This window comes from Ooceraea biroi, chromosome 3, assembly GCF_003672135.1.
Source record: "Ooceraea biroi isolate clonal line C1 chromosome 3, Obir_v5.4, whole genome shotgun sequence".
Lineage (NCBI taxonomy): Eukaryota > Metazoa > Arthropoda > Insecta > Hymenoptera > Formicidae > Ooceraea > Ooceraea biroi.
In genome coordinates, this window is record NC_039508.1 from 1261026 (window position 1) to 1279903 (window position 18878).

At 41.2% G+C, this 18878-nt stretch overlaps 1 protein-coding gene across 25 annotated transcripts in view; it reads left to right on the forward strand.

Annotated features, from left to right (window-relative positions):
* Positions 1-18878, forward strand: part of LOC105277501 (ankyrin-3) — an 80860-nt gene that overhangs the window by 50997 nt on the left and 10985 nt on the right. For 17 of the 25 annotated variants that reach the window (XR_003406297.1, XM_026968078.1, XM_020031014.2 and 14 more), the window contains 4 exons: positions 16-257; positions 556-607; positions 1013-1240; positions 3073-18657. Coding sequence is in view for 24 of the 25 variants with exons in the window: in XM_026968078.1 (XP_026823879.1) it covers positions 16-257; positions 556-607; positions 1013-1240; positions 3073-18657 (16107 nt within the window). In the remaining variant the exon portion in view is untranslated. The remainder of the gene's footprint in view (positions 1-15; positions 258-555; positions 608-1012; positions 1241-3072; positions 18658-18878) is intronic. The other 8 variants (XM_026968074.1, XM_020031021.2, XM_026968076.1 and 5 more) reach the window with 3 other exon arrangements.

The following is an 18878-nucleotide window of genomic DNA, read 5'->3' on the forward strand; positions in this document are numbered from 1 at the left end:
CCTTTATTTACGCAGGAAATACGCTAGAAAAGGCTCTGAATAAGATCGGTCGAGAGGATATAGTAAACAAATGTATCTTCAACGTCGAGCTAGTGACCGACGATGTGGAAAAGGCTGTGGCAAGAGTCCGATTGGATCAGCCAGGCTTTGACTCATTAAAAGAGGAATTGGGGCCGTCGAGAAACACGTCACTTCGCCGTAATACAACTATGGATCCTAAGATGGACCCTGATTACGAAGAGCCTGATAGAATGAAGGTACGTGTTTTATTTATGCAAATATATAACAATCTGAATAATGTAAAATGCATCAGTGTGCCGAGAAGCATCGGTAACAAAAAGTGCCGTTTTATAACTTGGTTCTCGTTATCTGTCGGTCGTCATTATTGAGCGCAATTAAGAAAGATACGATCCACTTTATACATCTCATAAGAGCTCTTTTGTGTGTGCCGTAATAGTCATGGCGATTATACGTAATTCACTCAAATAGCTGGGTTTCCATAAGCGTGGGATTCTTGTAATTGCTGCGATAAAGCATGATTCTTCTCTGTTCCAGGACTCTGAATCAGTCGAGGATCTCAGCGTCACCGGCAACGTACACGATAAACGTAAGTATACTAACGTGCTCCCCATGTACAAAAGTCAAATCTCTTACATTACTCGCTCTTGCATTGCGATTTTATATTACACATATATTACACACTTCACCGGAAATGATTCAACACGTTACACATTTCTTATATTACATTACGTACTGCAACAAGAATGTGTCGTCACAGCCCACAATACTCTGAATGAGTGATACACGCCAAGCCACAACGTGTGCTATTGGTCGGCAAATTATTGTGTCAGTACAGGAACCGAGCACTTTTACTCGTGCTTCATCTAGAAGATGTGTGTTAGTCGATGCTTGCCGGACAATTTTACAGCGGCCACATATCCATTACACGGTGTTTCACATCAGCTCATGTTACCTCGTACCTCCTTGTTTATGCGTTTTCTGCACTTCACAGCCAAAGAGCACGTCACTATCACAAACGGCACTGTATTCAACGGAACCTCGACCCCCATCAAAGACAAATACGCGAGCGACGAGAAAGAGCTCGGCGACATGATGGCTGATTACCTTGAGCACAAATGTCACGCGGCCGACATGATGAGCAAAAAATCGCGCGACGAACTGGACGATCCGGAGAAAAAACGCCAGAAAGCGATCGCCGACGCCAACAAGATAGTCTCTGGTAAGTGACACGGGAAACGATTAAAATGAATGGTGGGTTGAGGGGCCGTGCTTACTACTACTGGTAGAACAGGCAGCCGTTAATCGATTTTTAGCGGAGCTACGTCACCAAATATATGGGACCGCGCATTTATTTCAAGTTCGGCAGCATGATTGGATTAATGCTGCGGGCGCACGCTTGACCCTGGGAGATTATCCTGGGTGATTTATCCGTATTAACCAACCATCTGTCGGCGAACTTGCGTTTCGTCGGACTCGCTATAGAATTCACTAAATCGGTGATACTCATGCCTTTTCCTTGGCGATATCGTGTTCATAGTTATGAGATACTTGCTTCAAAGATTTCCGTACAATGCACGGTATGCACCGTTCTTCTCTCAAGTAGCTTTATATGTTTGTATGCATCCGATATTACTGTCTTGTTTTAATGATACATTATATCTCTCTTTTATAGATTTTGTTTTATCTATTTCTGTTTTTATAGATGATTTCTATTTGAGAAATGACAAGTACCATTATCATGCAGTTATGCAACAAATGCACATAATAATTATATAATATTGTTTTACTTATCAAAGTTATATTTTAATATCGCACAGTCGAAAGTATACATAATTCAATGCAGATCTATTTCTAGTGTTGAACTTTTATTTGTAATTTATCACCGTTACTTTTATCAAGCAAATTTGTACTTTTTACGTAAGTATTATTAGATCAATGATGTGCACGATGTTATTTCAGCGAAACATTGCGATCGGATAAATGCTAACGCAGAAATAAGGACGATCGTTTATCATAGTGATTGTGGACACGATTCACGTCAATGCATAAAATCCGTCTACAGCTTATAATGAATATCGTACGTTTTGCAGAGTGCAAGTAGTGTACGTGAGCACTAAACATTTATCTCTGCGCCGTTCTCTTACCTCTACTCACAGGTTCTGGAGGCCCATGCGGAATTCTTCGGAATTTCATTTCAGCTTGCTTTTTTTAATTTGATATATAACGAGTTATTTGATTATCTTGCCTCTCAAGCAGCCTATTATATTTTATACAATAATTTTTATATCTCATTTAATCATTCCTCTTCACTAATATCCCTTTACTCCGCGACACTTTTGGATTAATTTGTTTCAGCAAGGTTTCGCTGCAATTATTTGGCGTTGCATGAATGGCCAATAATGTGTGGGCCAATTGTGTGCGCGCACGGAGCAGCTGTCATTAGAAAGTACGATCACTAGACGTGCAGTTCATTCGAATTATATTGTTCCATTCGTATACTACGATAGCTTATAGATTAAAAAATTACTAAGTCACATCACTAATAGTATAATCGAATGCTGTTCTCATTTAAAACAGTAATCAAGAGTTTTTGTGAAGCTGAGTATACTACTACTGTTTATATCCTAACAGCTTCATTTTTTGGAATCTTCAACATTCAGTTTAATCTAGCACTAATCGAGATACTCTCACGGAGAGTGATTTCGGGATTGCAAGCTACTGAAACGTTCCGATCCGATTTTATCGAGAAATCGGAAAATTTATCGCGTATCGGTAATTTTGTTAGTATTTAACATCACGTAATGTTACTTCTCCTTCTTGAGTCGTACTTGCCTCGCGTTATACATCGACGTAGTGAAAAAGAGATGGCTGCTCCACAGCACATACACTCCACGCACAAACCACACTACAGTCTAACCGCAGTCCAATCAAAGAGCAATCAAAGAGCGAGCCAGCTTACACTAATGATGACGAAATTGAAATAAAAAATTGTCTTCCTTTATCTTTTATCACGTACACAGATGCCTAAAATATATGATACTTAATTAACAGGTGTAATAGCAGACGCAGAGAAAGAGAAGGGGAAGTTAGCGAAGGAAGGGTGGTCGGTGGTTTATGATGATGATGCGCGGGACAGTAAAGAGGCGCGGGGTGCAATAGGGCAGACCTTAATTAACGTTCAATTAGATAAAGCGGCCACCGAGCCGAAAGGTATAGTTCCCAAACCGGTTATCGAGCAAGTACCGAGTGTCGAGCCTCCGATGATTAGGAAGCATCGCGACGACAAGCCGGATTCTAAAACTAGCACGACGAAAACTGTAGTTTCCGTTAGCGGTGATCCGAAAGTAGGTCAGACGGTAGTTACTAAAACCACGGTAATCAAACAGTTCGATCGTTCGTCTCCGACCAAGACCGTGATCACGAAGGAAACGATTGTTTCCCCAGATAAAAAAGATATCGTTAGCGAAAAGGAGAAACTGTCCAAAGAGGGTAAGGAAGTCGACGAGAAGTTGACTCGGGGTGCGATACCCACGGATACGAGCGTAGCACAGAAAACAGTAAAAACTGAAATCGTAACTCGAACTGAACAGAAAAAATCAGAAGTTAAAGCTCCCACGGACAAGGAGAAGGGAAAAGAAAAGGATAAAGGCAAAGAAAAAGACAAGGACATCACTGTGAAACACACGGACAAGGGAAGAGAAAAAGATAAAAGCAAAGAAAAAGACAAGGATAAAGAAAAGGATAAGGACATCACTGTGAAACCCACGGACAAGGACAAGGGAAAAGAAAAAGGCAAAGAAAAAGACAAGGATAAAGAGAAGGATAAGAACATCACTGTGAAACCCACGGATAAGGACAAGGGAAAAGAAAAAGGCAAAGAAAAAGACAAGGATAAAGAGAAGGATAAGGACATCACTGTAAAACCAGCGAAGACATCAGCTTATGAAGACATTTACAATGTGCAGCATCCGACAGACAGCACGGAAGAGAAATCTGACGAAGAAGGCAAGAAAACGAAGAGTAGCAGAATATTCTCGGGTATCTTCAAAGGTTCCAAGTTGAAGAGGGGTAAAAAAGGTTCGAAGGATACGTCGTTCGATAGCGGCGACGAAGAACCAAGGGTTGTCGTACCGAAAACCTCAGAGCAACAGCATCCCTTCAGCCACACAATAGATCCGCATGACATTAGCAAAAAACTCGCGGACATCAGTGCCGCTCAAGTGAAAACGGCTACCGCGGAATTTTTGCATGATTGTAGACGAGTTGCCGCAGATATGCATGTACCTTACGAAGATGTTACTAAACCAACGGAGAGTGCAACGAAGGAGGAGAAGAAAACAGAGCCCACCGAGAGCGACGATGATGGCAAGGATAAAACTGGTTTCTTTTCGAGTTTGTTTAAGAGTAAATCTAAAAAGGACGAAGACGGAGCAGCTATACCCGCAATTCACGTCGACAAACCTAAAGAAAGCGCGGAGCAAATTGCGAAGAAAGAGAAGAAGCGATTGGCAGCGGTCGCGAAAGAAAACGAAGAATTACTCGAGATGCAAATGAAGGAAAAAGAGAAAGAAGCCGAAGCGTCTAAAGTCACCGAGGTGCCCAGTACGATCGAAAAAGAAGCCGAAAAAGCCGCGAAGAATGGTGTGAAAGCTGTTGAAGATGTCAAGAGCATGGTAGTCGAGAAAACTGTAGATGAACAGTCACATGTCAAAGATGGTGAGAAAGAGAAAGAGGAGGATCAAACAAAGGAGAAGGGAGGCTTCTTTGGCATCTTCAGGAGTCCAAAATCTAAGGAGAAAAAAATGGGCAAGTCAAAGGAAACATCCTTTGACAGCGGCGACGAGGAGATTAAGATTGCGACAGAAAAGCTGTTGGATGACACGCGAAAAGTTGCCGATATCAGTGTGTTACCAATTGCATATAAGAGTGACGGTACAAAAACCATCCCCGAAGAAGAGGTACGTGCATTTGTCTCGACTACTCACTACGACGCCGATGTTCCTGCGGACAAAATCGGCAAATCTTACGATGTTGTACAAACTAAGACGACAATCGTAGAGAAGACGATTACTCGTGAGACGATAAACGGGAAAGCGGATGTCGATACAGAGAAAGATCAGAAAGGAGAAACGCGAGACGCCGAGAAATCCATTTCCGAAGTGAAATCCGAGACACCGGAACAGAAAGTATCCGAAACGGAGAAAGAGACGAGCGATGACACCAAGGAAAAGAGCGGCGGTTTCTTTGGCATGTTCAAGAGTCCGAAACTGAAGAGCAAGAAGAGGAGTAGATCCCGAGAGCAGAGTTCCTCAAAGGAGACTTCGTTTGACAGCGGCGACGAAGAAGTCCGATTGGCAACAGCGAAACTTTTGGAGGATACAAGACAGATGGCGGAAAGTCTGCAGCAAGGTCCTACTGAAAAAATAACAGAGCAGCGAGAGACAGTCGCGAAGAGTCCACCTATTAAGAGCGAAGAAATTCAGAAATCTGTTATTCCCGAAGATGAAACGATCGAAAAAGATAAGGGAGGTGGTATTTTCGGTATGTTCAGAAGTCCCAGGCAAGCGAGAAGCTCTAGAAGCAGGTCCAAGGAGAAGACTCCGTCGCTTGAATTGCCAGATACTGTCCACGAGGATTTACGAGAAGCAACTGCGAAATTCCTCGAGGATACGCGAAACATGGCGGCTATCACTGGTGAATCTACAGAACAACCGAAGGATAAAATCCCGGCTGAAATAAAGCCTGAGGAAGATGATAAATTAGCGACTGGAACAAAGAAAATTGCGACTACGATAGAAGATGTTGGTAAAGCTGTTAAGGATGGCAAAGATGCGATTGACAAAAAGGTAGATGATAAATCACGCGACATTGTCGAGAGTGCCGAGGCTACGAAGGACAAGGCAACCAAGGAAGCAAAGAAAATGAAAGAAAAGGGATCAGGATTTTTATCAGGAATATTTAAGGGCGCGAAACATGCTGTAGAAGAAGTATCTGATGATGTTAAAGATTTCTTGGATGAAACAAAGAAAGAAGCTGCCTTAGAGGAAGCGCGAGCAAAAGAAGCAGCAGCTGCTGGCTTAAAGGATTTAGAACAGAAGAAAGATAGTGCAGTTGCTGGCGCGAAAGACGCTGCTGAGAAAGCTGTGGTAGACGTTAAGGATGCCAAAGATAAAACAGTGTCTTCTGTAAAAGAGAAGAAGGAAAAAATCACTCATAAGATCTCGAAAGACGTCGAGAAGACAGCAAATCTCACAGAAGCTACCAGCGAAAAAGTTGCAACAGATGTGAAGAAAGTCGGTGAGAAACTAGAAACTACTGCAAAAGATGCTGCACAGGCCGGAAAGGAAATGAAAGAAGCAGCTACTACGGCGATAAAGGAAGATGCTAAAGTTGTGAAAGAAAAGTTATCGTCCGGTGCTGAATCAGTTGCGGATACCGCAGCATCTGCTAAAGACAAAGCTGCAAAGGAAGCGAAGAAAGTTAAGGAAAAGGGAAGTGGTTTCTTCTCCGGCATATTCAAAGGCGCGAAACACGCAGCAGAAGATGTGACTGATGACGTAAAAGAATTCTTAGACGAAACGAAGAAAGAAGCTGAATTGGAAGAAGAACGAGTTAAGGAACAAGTTGCTGCTGATGTGAAAGATTTAAAGGATAAAAAGGATGCTGTTGTTACCGGAATTCAAGAAACGGCAGACAAAGCTGTTACTGATGTAAAAGATGCGAAAGATAAAACCGTATCCGCTATTAAAGACAAGAAAGATAAAATTGCAGAAGAAGTGTCCAAAGACGGTGAACAAATTGCTGATACGGCTAAAACTGCTGGTGAGAAAGTAGTAACAGAAACAAAAAAAGCTGAAGAGAAAATAGAAGAAGCTGCTGCAGATGTTGCGAAAGGCGTTAAAGATACGAAAGATGCAGCAGTTAAAGAAATAAAAGAAGATACGAAAGTAGTGAAAGAAAAATTAGCTGCTGGTGCTGATGCGGTTGCTGAGACTGCAGAAGGTACAAAAGATAAGGCAAAGAAAGAAGCGAAAAAAGCTAAAGAAAAAACAAGTGGATTTTTCTCCGGCATATTTAAAGGAGCCAAACATTCTGTAGAAGACGCGACTAGTGATGTAAAAGAATTCTTGGACGAAACGAAGAAAGAAGCTGAATTGGAAGAAGAACGAGTTAAGGAACAAGTTGCTGCTGATGTGAAAGATTTAAAGGATAAAAAGGATGCTGTTGTTACCGGAATTCAAGAAACGGCAGACAAAGCTGTTACTGATGTAAAAGATGCGAAAGATAAAACCGTATCCGCTATTAAAGACAAGAAAGATAAAATTGCAAAAGAAGTGTCCAAAGACGGTGAAAAAATTGCTGATACGGCTAAAACTGCTGGTGAGAAAGTAGTAACAGAAACGAAAAAAGCTGAAGAGAAAATAGAAGAAGCTGCTGCAGATGTTGCGAAAGGCGTTAAAGATACGAAAGATGCAGCAGTTAAAGAAATAAAAGAAGATACGAAAGTAGTGAAAGAAAAATTAGCTGCTGGTGCTGATGCGGTTGCTGAGACTGCAGAAGGTACAAAAGATAAGGCAAAGAAAGAAGCGAAAAAAGCTAAAGAAAAAACAAGTGGATTTTTCTCCGGCATATTCAAAGGAGCCAAACATGCCGTAGAAGATGCGACTGATGATGTAAAAGAATTCTTGGACGAAACGAAGAAAGAAGCTGAGCAGGAAGAAGTACATCTTAAGGAAAAAGTTGCTGCCGGTGTGAAAGATTTAAAGGACAAAAAGGATGCTGTCGTTACCGGAGTTCAAGAAACGGCAGACAAAGCTGTTACTGATGTAAAAGATGCAAAAGAGAAAACCGTATCCGCTATTAAAGACAAAAAAGATAAAATTGCAGAAGAAGCGTCCAAAGACGCTGAAAAAATTGGTGATACTGCTAAAGCTGCTGGTGAGAAAGTTGCAACTGAAACGAAAAAGATTGGTGAGAAAATAGAAGAAGCTGCTGCAGATGTTGCGCAAGGTGTTAAAGACTCGAAAGATGCAGCGGTTAAAGAAGTAAAGGAAGATGCGAAATTAGTCAAAGAAAAATTAACCGCGGGTGCTGACGCTGCTGCAGAAGCTTCAGATGTTGTTAAAGATAAAGCAAAGAAAGCTAAAGAGAAAGGAAGCGGTTTCTTTTCCGGCATTTTTAAAGGAGCGAAGCATGCAGTAGAGGAGACAACCGGTGATGTTAAGGAATTTTTGGATGACACGAAGAAAGAAGCTGAATTGGAAGAAGCACGTGCTAAAGAAAAACTTGCGGCAAGTGTGAAAGATTTGAAAGATAAAAAGGATGCTGTTGTTACCGGAGTGCACGAGACGGTAGACAAAGCTGTTACTGATGTAAAAGATGCGAAAGACAAAACTGTATCCGCTATTAAAGACAAGAAAGATAAAATTGCAGAAGAAGTGTCCAAAGACGCTGAAAAAATTGGTGATACTGCTAAAGCTGCTGGTGAGAAAGTCGCAGCTGAAACGAAAAAGATTGATGAGAAAATAGAAGAAGCTGTTGCAGATGTTGCGCAAGCTGCTAAAGATACCAAAGATGCAGCGGTTAAAGAAGTAAAGGAAGATACGAAATTAGTCAAAGAAAAATTGACAGAAAGTGCTGATGCGGTTGCTGAGACTGCAGAAAGTGCAAAAGATAAGGCGAAGAAAGAAGCGAAAAAAGCTAAAGAAAAAACAAGTGGATTTTTCTCCGGCATATTTAAAGGAGCCAAACATTCTGTAGAAGACGCGACTAGTGATATAAAAGAATTCTTGGACGAAACGAAGAAAGAAGCTGAATTGGAAGAAGAACGAGTTAAGGAAAAAGTTGCTGCTGATGTGAAAGATTTAAAGGATAAAAAGGATGCTGTTGTTACCGGAGTTCAAGAAACAACAGACAAAGCTGTTACTGACGTAAAAGATACAAAAGATAAAACTGTATCTGCTATTAAAGACAAGAAAGACAAGATTGTGGAGGAGGTTTCCAAAGACGTTCAAAAAGTCGCTGATACCACTAAAGCTGCTGGTGAGAAAGTAGCAAAGAAAACGAAAAAAGCTGGAGAGAAAATAGAGGCAGCTGCTGCAGATATTGCGCAAGGTGCTAAAGACACGAAAGATGCAGCGATTAAAGAAATAAAAGAAGACACGAAAGTAGTGAAAGAAAAATTAGCAGCGGGTGCTGATGCTGCTGCAGATACTGCAAGCACTGCGAAGGATAAAGTAACGAAAGAAGCAAAGAAAGCTAAGGAAAAGACAAGTGGATTCTTTTCTGGCATATTCAAGGGTGCAAAACACGCTGCTGAAGATGTATCTGAAGATGTGAAAGAATATGTGAGCGATACGAAAAAGGAAACAGCAGAAGAATTGGAAGATCTAAAACATAAGAAGGATGACATAATACATAGTACAAAAGATACCGCAGAGAAGACTATCGAGGATGTAAAAGAGGCCAAGGATAAGACTGTTTCCGCTGTGAAAGATACGAAAGACAGGATTGTGGACACGACTGCTGAAAGCGTAGAAACGGCAACAGATAAATTGAAAACAGCTAGCGATGATGTAGTTACTAAAACTAAGGAAATAGGCGAAAAAGTAGAAACCACCGCTGTAGATGTTGGACGCAGCGTGAAAGATGCTAAGGACGCAGTAATTACAGAAGCGAAAGAAGATGCTAAAGCTGTGAAAGAAAAATTGGCTGCTGGTGTTGAATCTGTCTCAGAAACAGCGGAGGCTACCAAAGACAAAGCAGCTAAGGAGGCGAAGAAAGCTAAAGATAAAACTAGCGGCTTCCTTTCAGGAATATTTAGAGGATCGAAACATTCTGTAGATAGCGCGACAGATGATATAAAGGAATTCTTAGAGGAAACAAGGAAGGAAGCGGCGATAGAGCAAGCACGTGTCAAGGAGGCAGCGGAAGCGGAACTGAAAGATCTAGAGCGCAAAAAGGACAGTGCTGTTGCCGAAGCGAAAGAAGCAAAAGATCGTGCGTCCGAGAAAATAACTGATCAACTAGAAAAAACAGCTGATGCAACTAAAACAACAGGTGATACAATAATAACAGATACGAAAAAAGTTGTTGGTGATATTGCACAAGACATTGCAGATACCAAGGATGCTGTAGCAACAGAAGTAAAAAAAGATGTGCAAACAACAAAAGATAAATTAAAGACAGGAGGTGATGCTGTAGTAGAGAGTGGCACAACTACAAAAGACAAAGTAGCAAAGGAAACAAAAAAAGTTAAAGAGAAAGGTAGCGGTTTTCTTTCGGGAATATTTAAAAGTGCAAAGCACGCTGCAGAAGAAGTATCTGATGATGTAAAGGCATTTGTGGACGAAACGAAGAAAGAAGCTGAATTGGAAGAAGCACATGCTAAGGAAAAAGTTGCAGCAGGTATGAAAGATGTAAAAGATACAAAGGATGCTGTTGTTACTGGAGTTCAAGATGTCACAGAAAAAGCTGTTACTGATGTGAAAGATGCAAAAGACAAAACTGTATCCGCTATTAAAGACAAGAAAGATAAAATTAGAGAAGAAGTTTCCAAGGATGTTCAAAAAGTTGCCGATACCACGAAAGCTGCTGGTGAGAAAGTAGTAACAGAAACGAAAAAAGCTGGAGAAAAAATAGAAGAAGCTGCTGCAGATGTTGCGCAAGCTGTTAAAGACACTAAAGATGCAGCGATTAAAGAAGTAAAGGAAGATACGAAATTAGTCAAAGAAAAATTGGCCATAGGTGCTGACGCGGTAGCTGAGACTGCAGAAGGTGCAAAAGATAAGACGAAGAAAGAAGCGAAAAAAGCTAAAGAAAAAACAAGTGGATTTTTCTCCGGCATATTCAAAGGAACCAAACATGCCGTAGAAGATGCGACTGACGATGTAAAAGAATTCTTGGACGAAACGAAGAAAGAAGCTGAGCTGGAAGAAGCACATCTTAAGGAAAAAGTGTCTGCCGGGGTGAAAGATTTAAAGGATAAAAAGGATGCTGTTGTTACCGGAGTTCAAGAAACGGCAGACAAAGCTGTTACTGACGTAAAAGATGCGAAAGACAAAACCGTATCCACTCTTAAAGACAAGAAAGACAAAATTGTAGAAGAGGTTTCCAAGGATATCCAAAAAGTTGCTGATACCACGAAAACTGCTGGTGACAAAGTAATAACAGAAACGAAAAAAGTCGAGGAGAAAATAGAAGCAATTGCTGCAGATGCTACGCAAGGCGTTAAAGACACGAAAGATGCAGCAGTTAAAGAAGTAAAAGAAGACACAAAATTAGTCAAAGAAAAATTAGCAGCAGGCGCTGATGCTGCTGCAGGTACTGCAAGCACTGTAAAGGATAAAGCGACGAAAGAAACGAAGAAAGCTAAAGAGAAAACAAGTGGATTCTTCTCCGGAATATTTAAAGGAGCCAAACATTCTGTAGAAGACGCGTCTGACGATGTAAAAGAATTCTTGGATGAAACGAAGAAGGAGGCTGAATTGGAAGAAGCACGTATTAAGGAAACAGTTGCCGCCGGTGTGAAAGATGTAAAGGATAAAAAGGATGCTGTCGTTACTGGAATTCAAGATTCTGCTGACAAAGCTGTGACTAAGGCAAAAGATGCGAAAGATAAAACTGTATCCGCTATTAAAGACAAGAAAGATAAAATTGCAGAAGAAGTTTCTAAGGATGCTCAAAAAGTTGATGATGCCACGGAAGCTGTTGGTGAGAAAGTAGTAACAGAAACAAAAAAAGCTGGAGAGAAAATAGAAGAAGCTGCTGCAGATGTTGCGAAAGGCGTTAAAGATATGAAAGATGCAGCAGTTAAAGAAATAAAAGAAGATACGAAAGTAGTCAAAGAAAAATTAGCCGCCGGTGCTGATGCGGTTGCTGAGACTGCAGAAGGTACAAAAGATAAGGCGAAGAAAGAAGCGAAAAAAGCTAAAGAAAAAACAAGTGGATTTTTCTCCGGCATATTTAAAGGAGCCAAACATTCTGTAGAAGACGCGACTAGTGATGTAAAAGAATTCTTGGACGAAACGAAGAAAGAAGCTGAATTGGAAGAAGCACGTGCTAAGGAAAAAGTGTCTGCCGGTATGAAAGATTTAAAGGATAAAAAGGATGCTGTTGTTAGCGGAGTTCAAGAAGCTACAGACAAAGTTGTTACTGATGTGAAAGATGCCAAGGAGAAAACAATAGCTGCCGCAAAAGATAAGAAAGAGAAAGTTACGGACGAAATTTCGAAAGATGCTGAAAAAGCTGCTGATGCTGCGAAAGCAGTTGGTGAGAAAGTCGCAGCTGAAACGAAGAAGATTGGTGAGAAGATAGAAATAGCTGCAGCAGATGTCGCCCAAGTTGCTAAAGACACGAAAGATGCGGCGGTTAAAGAAGTAAAGGAAGATACGAAATTAGTCAAGGAAAAATTGACAGCAGGTGCTGACTTTGCTACAGATACTGCAAGCAGGGCAAAGGATAAAGCGACGAAAGAAACGAAGAAAGCTAAAGAGAAAACAAGTGGATTCTTCTCCGGAATATTTAAAGGAGCCAAACATTCTGTAGAAGACGCGTCTGACGATGTAAAAGAATTCTTGGATGAAACGAAGAAGGAGGCTGAATTGGAAGAAGCACGTGCTAAAGAAAAAGTTGCTGCCGGTGTGAAAGATTTAAAGGATAAAAAGGATGCTGTTGTTACCGGAGTTCAAGAAGCTACAGACAAAGCTGTTACTGACGTAAAAGATGCAAAAGACAAAACTGTAGCCGCTGTTAAAGACAAGAAAGATAAAATTGCAGAAGAAGTGTCTAAAGACGCTGAAAAAATTGCTGATACCGCTAAAGCTGCTGGTGAGAAAGTTGCCGCTGAAACGAAAAAGGTTGGTGAGAAAATAGAAGAAGCTACTGCAGATGTTGCGCAAGCTGCTAAAGATACCAAAGATGCGGCGGTTAAAGAAGTAAAGGAAGATACGAAATTAGTCAAAGAAAAATTGACAGAAAGTGCTGATGCGGTTGCTGAGACTGCAGAAAGTGCAAAAGATAAGGCGAAGAAAGAAGCGAAAAAAGCTAAAGAAAAAACAAGTGGATTTTTCTCCGGCATATTTAAAGGAGCCAAACATTCTGTAGAAGACGCGACTGGTGATATAAAAGAATTCTTGGACGAAACGAAGAAAGAAGCTGAGCAGGAAGAGGCACGTATTAAGGAAAAAGTTGCTGCTGATGTGAAAGATTTAAAAGATAAAAAGGATACTGTTGTTACCGGAATTCAAGAAACGGCAGACAAAGCTGTTACTGATATAAAAGATGCGAAAGATAAAACTGTATCCGCTATTAAAGACAAGAAAGATAAAATTGCAGAAGAAGTGTCCAAAGACGGTGAAAAAATTGCTGATACGGCTAAAACTGCTGGTGAGAAAGTTGCCACTGAAACGAAAAAGATTGGCGAGAAAATAGAAGAAGCTGCTGCAGATGTTGCACAAGTTGCTAAAGATATCAAAGATGCGACGGTTAAAGAAGTAAAGGAAGATACTAAATTAGTCAAAGAAAAAGTAGCAGCGGGTGCTGCAGAAGCTACAGATGTTGTTAAAGATAAAGCGAAGAAAGCTAAAGACAAAGGAAGCGGTTTCTTTTCCGGCATTTTTAAAGGAGCGAAGCATGCAGTAGAAGAAACAACCGATGATGTTAAGGACTTTTTGGATGAGACGAAGAAAGAAGCTGAATTAGAAGAAGCGCGTGCTAAAGAAGCTGCTGCTGCGAAACTGAAAGATATAAAAGACAAAAAGGACAGTGCAGTTGCTGCTGGTAAGGATGCTACGGATAAAACAATATCTGATATAAAAGACACTAAAGAAAAAACAGTTTCTGCAATAAAAGATAAAAAGGATGAAATGGCGAAGAAAATATCCGAGGATTCTCAAAAAGTAATTGAAACCACGAAGGCGGAAGGTGATAAATTAGTGACGGATGCGAAGGCAGTTGAAGAAAAAATTGAAGGGATTGCAAAAGATTTCGCACAAGACATTAAAACTACTAAGGAAAAAGCCAGTGAAGAAATTAAAGCAGATGTAAAAGTTGTAAAAGAAAAATTAGTTTCGGGAGCTGAAGCTGTAGCAGATGGTGCACAAACAGCCAAAGAAAAAGGAGTGAAAGAGGCAAAGAAAGTTAAAGAGAAGGGTTCTGGATTTTTCTCGAATATATTTAAAGGAGCAAAACATACGGCTGAAGATATATCTGATGACGTCAAAGGGAGTGTGGACGATATCAAGAAAGAAGCTACTTCTGAAGGAGAACATATCAAGGATATCAAGGAAGCGACGGAATCAGGACTGAAGAAGTTGAAAGACAAGAAAGATAGTGCGATCAGTAGCATAAAGGATACGAAAGATGAAGCAAAAGCAGCTATCAAAGAATCATCGGAAAAAATGACAGAAAAATTGTCTGATAGTGTCGATAAAACTGCTGAAAGTCTTAAAAAAGCAAGCGACAAAGTAGCGACTGACGTAAAGGAAACGACCGAAAAAACAAAATCAGTGGGACGAGATCTTGTAGACAGCATTAAAGATACAAAGGATAAAATCGCAAAGGAAGTTAAGGAAGATGCGCAAATAGTCAAGGAAAAATTAACGGACGGAACGGAAGTCGTTACAGACAAGGCAGAAGCGGCAAAACACAAAGTCGCTAAAGAAGCAAAAAAGGCAAAAGATAAGGGATCCGGTTTTCTTTCTGGAATGTTTAAAGGTGCGAAACATAGTGCAGAAAGTGCAACTGATGACATGAACAAATTTTTGGATGAAATGCGAAAGGATGCATCGTCGGAACACGATCGTTTAAAAGAAGGTACAGTTGCAGAATTGAAGCATCTGGAACATAAGAAGGATAGTGTTGTTAGCAGCACGAAGGATATAGCGGATCAAGCTGTTGCTGAAATAAAAGATGTCAAGGATAAAACTGTCGCAACTGCAAAAGATGCGAAGGAAAAAATCACTAAAAAAGTATCCGAAGATATTGCAAAAACTGCTGATGCAGCCAAAGGTGCTAAAGACAAAGTAACATCAGGAGTAAAAGAAGTTGCTGAGAAAGTAGATTCAACGGCACATGATATTGCACAAGGAGTTGCAGATACAAAGGATGCAGCTGTCAAAGAGGTGCAGGATGATGCGAAAGAGGTAAAAGAAAAATTAGCAGCTGGAGTTGGAGCTGTAGCTCACGGCGCTGAGACTGCTAAGACTAAAGCAAGCAAAGAAGCGAAAAAAGCTAAAGAAAAAGGATCTGGTTTTCTATCGGGAATATTCAAAGGTGCCAAGCATTCCATTGAAAGTGCAACAGACGACGTTAAAGAATTTTTGGACGAAACGAAACACGAAGCGGAAGTGGAAGAAGCTCGCGCTAAAGAAACTGCTGCAGCAGCTTTGAAGGATTTGGAGCATAAAAAGGAAGCTGTTGTTAGTAGTGCAAAAGATACAGCTGATCAAGCAGTTGCTGGAGTAAAAGATGCCAAGGATAAAACTGTCGCAACTGCAAAAGATGCGAAGGAAAAAATCACTAAAAAAGTATCCGAAGATATTGAAAAAACTGCTGATGCAGCCAAAGGTGCTAAAGACAAAGTAACATCAGGAGTAAAAGGAGTCGCTGAGAAAGTAGATTCAACGGCACATGATATTGCACAAGGAGTTGCAGATACAAAGGATGCAGCTGTCAAAGAGGTGCAGGATGATGCGAAAAAAGTAAAAGAAAAATTAGCAGCTGGAGTTGGAGCTGTAGCAGACGGTGCTGAGTCTGTGAAAACCAAAGCGACTAAAGAAGCAAAGAAAGCTAAAGAAAAAGGATCTGGTTTTCTATCGGGAATATTCAAAGGTGCCAAGCATTCCATTGAAAGTGCAACAGACGACGTTAAAGAATTTTTGGACGAAACGAAACACGAAGCGGAAGTGGAAGAAGCTCGCGCTAAAGAAACTGCTGCAGCAGCTTTGAAGGATTTGGAGCATAAAAAGGAAGCTGTTGTTAGTAGTGCAAAAGATACAGCTGATCAAGCAGTTGTTGGAGTAAAAGATGTCAAGGATAAAACTGTCGCAGCTATGAAAGATACAAAGGAAAAAATTACTAAAAAAGTATCCGAAGACATTGAAAAAACTGCTGATGCAGCCAAAGGTGCTAAAGACAAAGTAACATCAGGAGTAAAAGGAGTCGCTGAGAAAGTAGATTCAACGGCACATGATATTGCACAAGGAGTTGCAGATACAAAGGATGCAGCTGTCAAAGAGGTGCAGGATGATACGAAAAAAGTAAAAGAAAAATTAGCAGCTGGAGTTGGAGCTGTAGCAGACGGTGCTGAGTCTGTGAAAACCAAAGCGACTAAAGAAGCAAAGAAAGCTAAAGAAAAAGGATCTGGTTTTCTGTCGGGAATATTCAAAAGTGCCAAGCATTCCATTGAAAGTGCAACAGACGACGTTAAAGAATTTTTGGATGAAACGAAACACGAAGCGAAAGTGGAAGAAGCTCGTGCTAAAGAAGCTGCAGCAGCGACTCTGAAGGATCTGGAGCATAAAAAGGAAGCTGTTGTTAGTAGCGCAAAAGATACCGCTGATCAAGCAGTTGCTGGAGTAAAAGATGCCAAGGATAAAACTGTCGCAGCTGTGAAAGATACAAAGGAAAAAATCACTAAAAAAGTATCCGAAGACATTGAAAAAACTGCTGATGCAGCCAAAGGTGCTAAAGACAAAGTAACATCAGAAATAAAAGGAGTCGCTGAGAAAGTAGATTCAACGGCACATGATATTGCACAAGGAGTTGCAGATACAAAGGATGCAGCTGTCAAAGAGGTGCAGGATGATACTAAAAAGGTAAAAGAAAAATTAGCAGCTGGAGTTGGAGCTGTAGCAGACGGTGCTAAAAGTACTAAGAGTAAAGCAACCAAAGAAGCAAAGAAAGTTAAAGAAAAAGGATCCGGTTTTCTGTCAGGAATAGTTAAAGGCGCTAAGCACGCTGTCGGAAGTGCAAAGGATGACGTCAAGGAATTCCTGGATGAAACAAAGCACGAGGCGGAAATCGAAGAAGCTCGTGCAAAAGAAGCGACAGCGGCTGGATTGAAAGAACTGGAACACAAAAAGGATACTATTGTTGCCACCGCAACGGACGTTAAGGAAGACATAATTACTGATATCAAGGATACGAAAGATAAAGCTGCTAAAGAAGTTAGCCAGATCACAGATGCAACAAAATCTACAATTGACAAGTTAGCCACTGAAACAAAAAAGGTCGGTGAAAAAATAGAATCGAAAGCCACAGACATTGCGCATGATATAAGCGATGCTAAAGATAGTCTCGATAAAAGAATAAAGAAAGATACGAAAACTGTGAAAGATAAGCTAGTATCGAGTGCCGATGGTATCGCGGACGATGCCAAAGTAGCCAAGGATAAGCTTGTGAAAGATACGAAAAAGGCAAAAGATGAAGGCTCTCATGTACTATCGGGAGTTGCCGGGGGTGCGAAACACGCAGGAAAGAAAGTTTCTGATGATGTAAAAGACTTTTTAGAAACAACCAGGCAGGAAGCAGCAGCTGAAGAAGCATCTGCTAAAGAAGCCACAGCAGCAAAGCGGAAGGAACTCGAGCAAGCAAAGGATAAAGCGACCGGTGAAATTAGGGCTACCACGGACAAAGTTGTGAAAAGCGCGAAAACCGCCAAGGAAAAGAGCCTGTCCAGCGTAAAAGATGCGAAAGATAAAACAATCTCCACTGTAAAAACAGCAGGTGACAAAATTGGACAAGGTGCATCGCAAGTTGGCAGCAGGATTAAGTCCACCAGTCAGGATGTGACGCAGAAAGCTAAACGTGCCAAAGACGCCACAGCGAGTCAAGTAAAGGAAGATTCACGTATAGTGAAGGAGAAATTGGCAACTGGCGCGGGCACCATCGCGGACACTGCGAGGTCCGCCAAGGAGAAGACCGTGAAGGACGCTAAGAAGACCAAACAAACGACGAGCGGCTTTTTGTCAGGTGTGGCAAAGAGCGCTAAACATGCAATAGAAGATGCAACAGGTGACGTGAAAGAGTTTATGGAGGAGACCAAGCAAGAAACGGCCGCGGAAGAAGCCCGCACCAAAAGCGATATCGCTCAAGCTAAGGACAAATCCACCAGAGTGGTGAGCGACGTGAAGCAGAAATCCGTTGGTGCCGTCAAAGACACGAAGAAGAAGATCACCCAGAAGGTGTCCAAACCCTCAAAGGACGCACATGTAGCGCCTGCTTCCACGGGCGAAGTATCGAGAAAGTTATCGACTGAAACGCGGAAGCTTAGTGGAAAAGTAGGGTCCGGACTCGCGGGCGAGCGCGTACGGGAGGTAGTTGTTCGTAGATCCGGGGTAGCCGGTAAACCGGAAACGTCGGACGACGTTGAGCATTTAACCGAGTCAGTTAGGGTAAAAAAAGTCTCTCGCATTCCACAAAAAAGGATTAGTCCGGGTAAGGAGACAACCAGTGATGTCACGCTGGACGCTTCAGGTTCACGTAGTAGAGTAGTAGAGACGGTATCCACCACGATAGGGCACCCCGAGCCTCGTACACGGCACTCCGTCACCACAGTCGTGACAAAGTCGTCTGTGCAAACGACCCCACCGCCACCCAGTTCACTCGCCGAGTTCACTGACAGTAGAACCGAAGGTATCTTGCAATAATTGCGTTTATATATCCATATATATATATATATACATATATATATACATATATATCTATATCTATATACATATGTATATTATATATTACATATACCAGCTGTGTGTAACATGATTAATGATTAAGTTGACGCTTCTCTGTTAACTTCAGTTTTACTAGTTATTCTCGTGACATCAGAGAGAAAAAAAAATAAGTGAAAGAAAATTCAT